The following is a 4,247-nucleotide window of genomic DNA, read 5'->3' on the forward strand; positions in this document are numbered from 1 at the left end:
TAACATGGACATGTTGTGTCTGGCTCGGAATAAGAACGTGGCGTCTTTTCTTGCTGTTATTTGCTAGCAGAACCCTGATTTGAGAAGAACAGACGCAAACTCAGTCATTAGAGTTTAGACTCACTCGTACAGGTCTTTCTCTGCTTCTTGCTTCTAGGTAAGTTTCCTCTCATGGTTCTGACAGCATTATTTTGAAAACTATTTCTATTCAGCAAGATTGATTACCAAAAATTACAGTAAAGACGTTACTTATCACTTCTATAGTTCAAATAAATGTTGTATTATTTAACTGAAAAAAACAGTTATGCATTCTAGAGTTCACTTAGTTTTTATGTTTCTGCTGAATGAACACTTAAAAAAAAAATTCTAGGAAATTTCATGCAAAAATAAATATGCAATGCAATCCAATGCAAATCAAAGCAGTGTTGTGACCAACTTCAAACTGATTCATCCATCCATAAACTTAGTTTCTCATAGTCTTTGTCGAACCTTTGTTCTTGTGCCAATTCTGCACTTAAACAGTTCAATGAAGCTCCCAGATGAGTCATTTTAGCTTTCTTTAAAGAAAGGAACTGAATAGCCTTCACCTGTCAAAAGAATAATAGACTGGAGACCTTACAACAAGTAGTATTGAAAAGGTTTTTTTTTTTGGGGGGGGGGGGGGGGGGAACTAAAATAGGAATTTAGAAATGTGAATACTTCAGGAAATTACAGTTTATTGCAATTTTCACACTTTTTTAGAACAAAAATGTACTAAGCGTATATTTTCAAATCGCGCTTAGAATGATTTTGTAAGGGTAACACATTATGCAATGAGTAATGACAGCGGAAAATGGAGCTTTCACTTTTTTTTGGACTGTATTTTTCAACTAAAAACTTTACATTTCTTCAGAAACTTGAATTCTAAATGACAGTGTATTGAAATCACAGAGCTGCATTAAGCCTGTTTGACTGATAAGAGCTTATTAATGTCATTATGTGATATCATAAACCTAATGAAATAGCACTTTTGCAATCATTCTCTCCCATGATCTGTTCAGCGGCACACAGGGGGACGTGATGTCTCATATCCGTATATTTGTGCTCCTCTGCACCTTCCTGATGATTTTCTTCTGTGACGCAGGTAAGATCTCACTTCTCCCATCTGCAGATGTGATTAACCATTCTTAAGTATTTATTTCATTTATTCCTTATTTAGTCTGTTCCAGCTTTAGCCAGATCCATTAACACCACCGGACTAAACAATCCAAACATTTGGCCAGCAATTCTGGCTCAAAGCATTATGGGAGCTAATTACACAGGCCTTTTGCCAATAAAAAGTTTAAAACTAAATGTGGAAGCAACTAAATGTTATGTAAGAGTGCTATATCAGTCGAATCAGGACATTCTGTTCTTCACTATGTTGAAATGGTGGGTCAGTTGAAGGTTATTCCTTTGGAATAGCTTGATTGGCTTTGCAGCAGTCTTAAATATTTGAGATTCTCTCATTGATGAGAAATGATGTCTTCTCTCATTGTGTGTGTGTGTGTGTGTTTAGAGCTATAAAAGAAACATACAGTATTTGTGTTAAATATTTAAGGGTTTCATCAGTTTTGAAAACTTTAAGCCCTGTGGACTTAATAATAAATAATACATTTTTAAAAAAGCATTATTTGGGACAGAATAATTTGTTGACGCCACAACCGAAGGACGGTTGTTTGTGTAAAATTGATAGGAATAATTTTCACGTGATAAATAATGAAATAGTTTTTCACTTAAATTTGCATCATTTAACAAAAAAACAGAATAATATTTGGTTTCATTTTATTTTGATGGTCCCTTTAACACATTCTGTTGCTGTAACCTTGCACATATAACTCTCATTAGAGTGTTAGTAGATTATTGGTAGACTGGTAGGGTTAGGGTTAGAATAAGTCAACATGTACTTGCAAAGTCACTTATAGTTAGAATAATTTCTGTTGGAGGACCATCAAAATCAAGAGTTATTAAGCAGACAGTCTACTAATACTCTAATGAGAGTTAGTTGACATGTAGTTGCACATTTACTTATAGTCAACAGAATGTTCAAAAGGGACCATCAAAATGAAGTGTTACCTAATGATGGACTTTCATCAAATGTCTGGGACTAAGACATTTTGAAAAATAAAATATGAACATAAATGTGCCTGAAGTAGAGGATATACCCTTGTTGTTTCTGTGTCTGGAAGGTGTTCCAGCTCACACGGAGATCCGGGTGAAGAGGAGTCTACCGTACTGGAACCTGTGGTCCTCTGATTTCTACGGCTGGGTGGACGAGTTGCGATCTCAGAGCGGATATGACACGCTGCTGGGCTTGGCCAGAAACTACTGGGCTCACTTTCCCATTGCTGGTTTTCTAGGTTATGGAAGCACCCCAGGGCAAGAAGACCATCAAGTGCTGGAAGTTGAAGACTTAAAATAACATGCCATTGTCTTTTCCCACTGTGAAAAGTTTCCCCTCCATTAGATGCCTGGGTTATACTGTCTCTATTACATGTCTTTTCCTTATGGAGCATCCCCTTGCGGCCTTACTCTCACATTTGAATCATTTTTACAGGTTTTTCTCTTGCTCACCCTTCAAAGATGTTTAATGTAAGCACAACATTAAGCTCATTTTTGCAAATCAGTACAGAAATAAATGCACTTTGCGAAAGACATTCGTATTTATTTTGCCAGAGTTTTGGAGCCCAAACTGTTTTATAATTATATTATTAATGTGTTATGATCAGGGCTTTTACATTAACACCCGCCAACCCACCAAACGCGGGTGGATTTCACCAGTGGTGTGTAATGCAGTCATTACTAGCCACTTTGGTGGGCTGAATTTCATCTATAATATATACGTTTTTCAATTGCAGTCTTTTAAAAAGGCATCTGAAATAATAAACTAAGTGCGATGTAGTGTTGTCATAACTATAGATTTTTTCGAGACATATCCATATACTCTCAGAAAAAAAGGTACAAAATCTGTCACTGTGGCGGTACCTTTTCAAAAGGTACACCTTTGTACCTAAAGAGTGCATTTTAGTTCTTCAAAGGTACATATTGGTACCAAAAGTGTACATATTAGTTCCTAAATGGTACATATTAGTACCCTTTTGAAGGGTACTGTCCCAGTGACAGCTTTTGTACCTTTTTTTCTGAATATCTGAAATGCTTCCAATACTCATTATAATTAATTATAAATATCTGGATCAGTTATAAGAATTAGATTGGAGTAGCAGAATTAACATTACAATCAATTAACCTGTTCGTCTTTCGAACACTCTTTAATAATGAATTTTATAATTACTTATTCGAATTAAGTACGTACTCTATTTCGGACGCAGCCAAAGAATAGAGGCAGGGTCACTGAGATATTGCCCTTTAAACTCCTGCAGAGGACACACCTCTCAAGTTTGGCTTGACCAATGACAAAGGTGTAATTTCAAGCGGGACAGTTTATTTGTTTGGAAGCTGACTCATTTGGATAATCAGAGTGGGTTTGCAAATTTGTGTGCCATTAAACTGCCCAACTCAGCCCAATTTTCATGAAATTAAGATAGGATCACTTTGAAATGAAAAGGTTATATAGTAGGTCAATCATAAAGCATGCATAAACAGGTATACAATACAAAAGACAATGTAAAATACAGTAATAATACACACAATGTCCTGGGATGCATGTTCATTTACAGAAAGGTTTGTCTTTTTATGGCCATTATGAGTCTGATCCAACAGGGAATGCAGTTGTGATATAAACTAAACATGAAAAACATTTTCCAACCATTTTCTTTTACCTTTCATGTTTTGAAGCTTTGAAATGTATTAAGATCTGAGTTTATATGTCCACAAAAACACAATCACGAATCAAGAAAGTGTAAATGCTGAAAGACAATGCTAAAAGATTGAAAATGTCAAACACACACACAGCCCTTTAAAGATGTTTTTAAATATGACTCTTCTTCAGATGATTTGCCATCACTGCTGTGATACAAATTGTTTTCTCACAAGCCTGAAGTCTAAAATTGTGATTTACTCCCATGCTGAGGGAAAAGCTCAGTTGCAGAGTAATTGAATGGCATTAATGTTACGTGGTGTGTTCTGTTGACTGATTTACTTGTCACGTCTCTTCATGTTCTTTTATGGCCTCCTATACAGCTCCATGTTTCTAGGTTTAATTTTCTCATCAGGCTCCGTTATCTGGCATGAACATCCGGCTCAGAGGGCTTTCAGTGAGTCATCGTCCA

The 4,247-nt window shown here is 36.0% G+C and overlaps 1 protein-coding gene across 1 annotated transcript; it reads left to right on the top strand.

Moving 5' to 3' along the window:
• On the top strand, window positions 1–2,668 carry LOC307163983 (otospiralin-like). The gene is made up of 3 exons (XM_079880329.1): window positions 1–157; window positions 1,041–1,123; window positions 2,208–2,668. The coding sequence occupies exons 2-3, from the start codon at window positions 1,060–1,062 to the stop codon at window positions 2,438–2,440; spliced, it is 297 nt and encodes a 98-aa protein (XP_079736455.1). The 5' UTR covers window positions 1–157; window positions 1,041–1,059; the 3' UTR covers window positions 2,441–2,668.
• Window positions 2,669–4,247: the final 1,579 nt, after the last annotated feature.

The sequence above is a fragment of the Squalius cephalus genome (genome assembly GCF_949319135.1).
Source record: "Squalius cephalus genome assembly, chromosome: 9".
Taxonomy (NCBI): Eukaryota; Metazoa; Chordata; class Actinopteri; order Cypriniformes; family Leuciscidae; genus Squalius; species Squalius cephalus.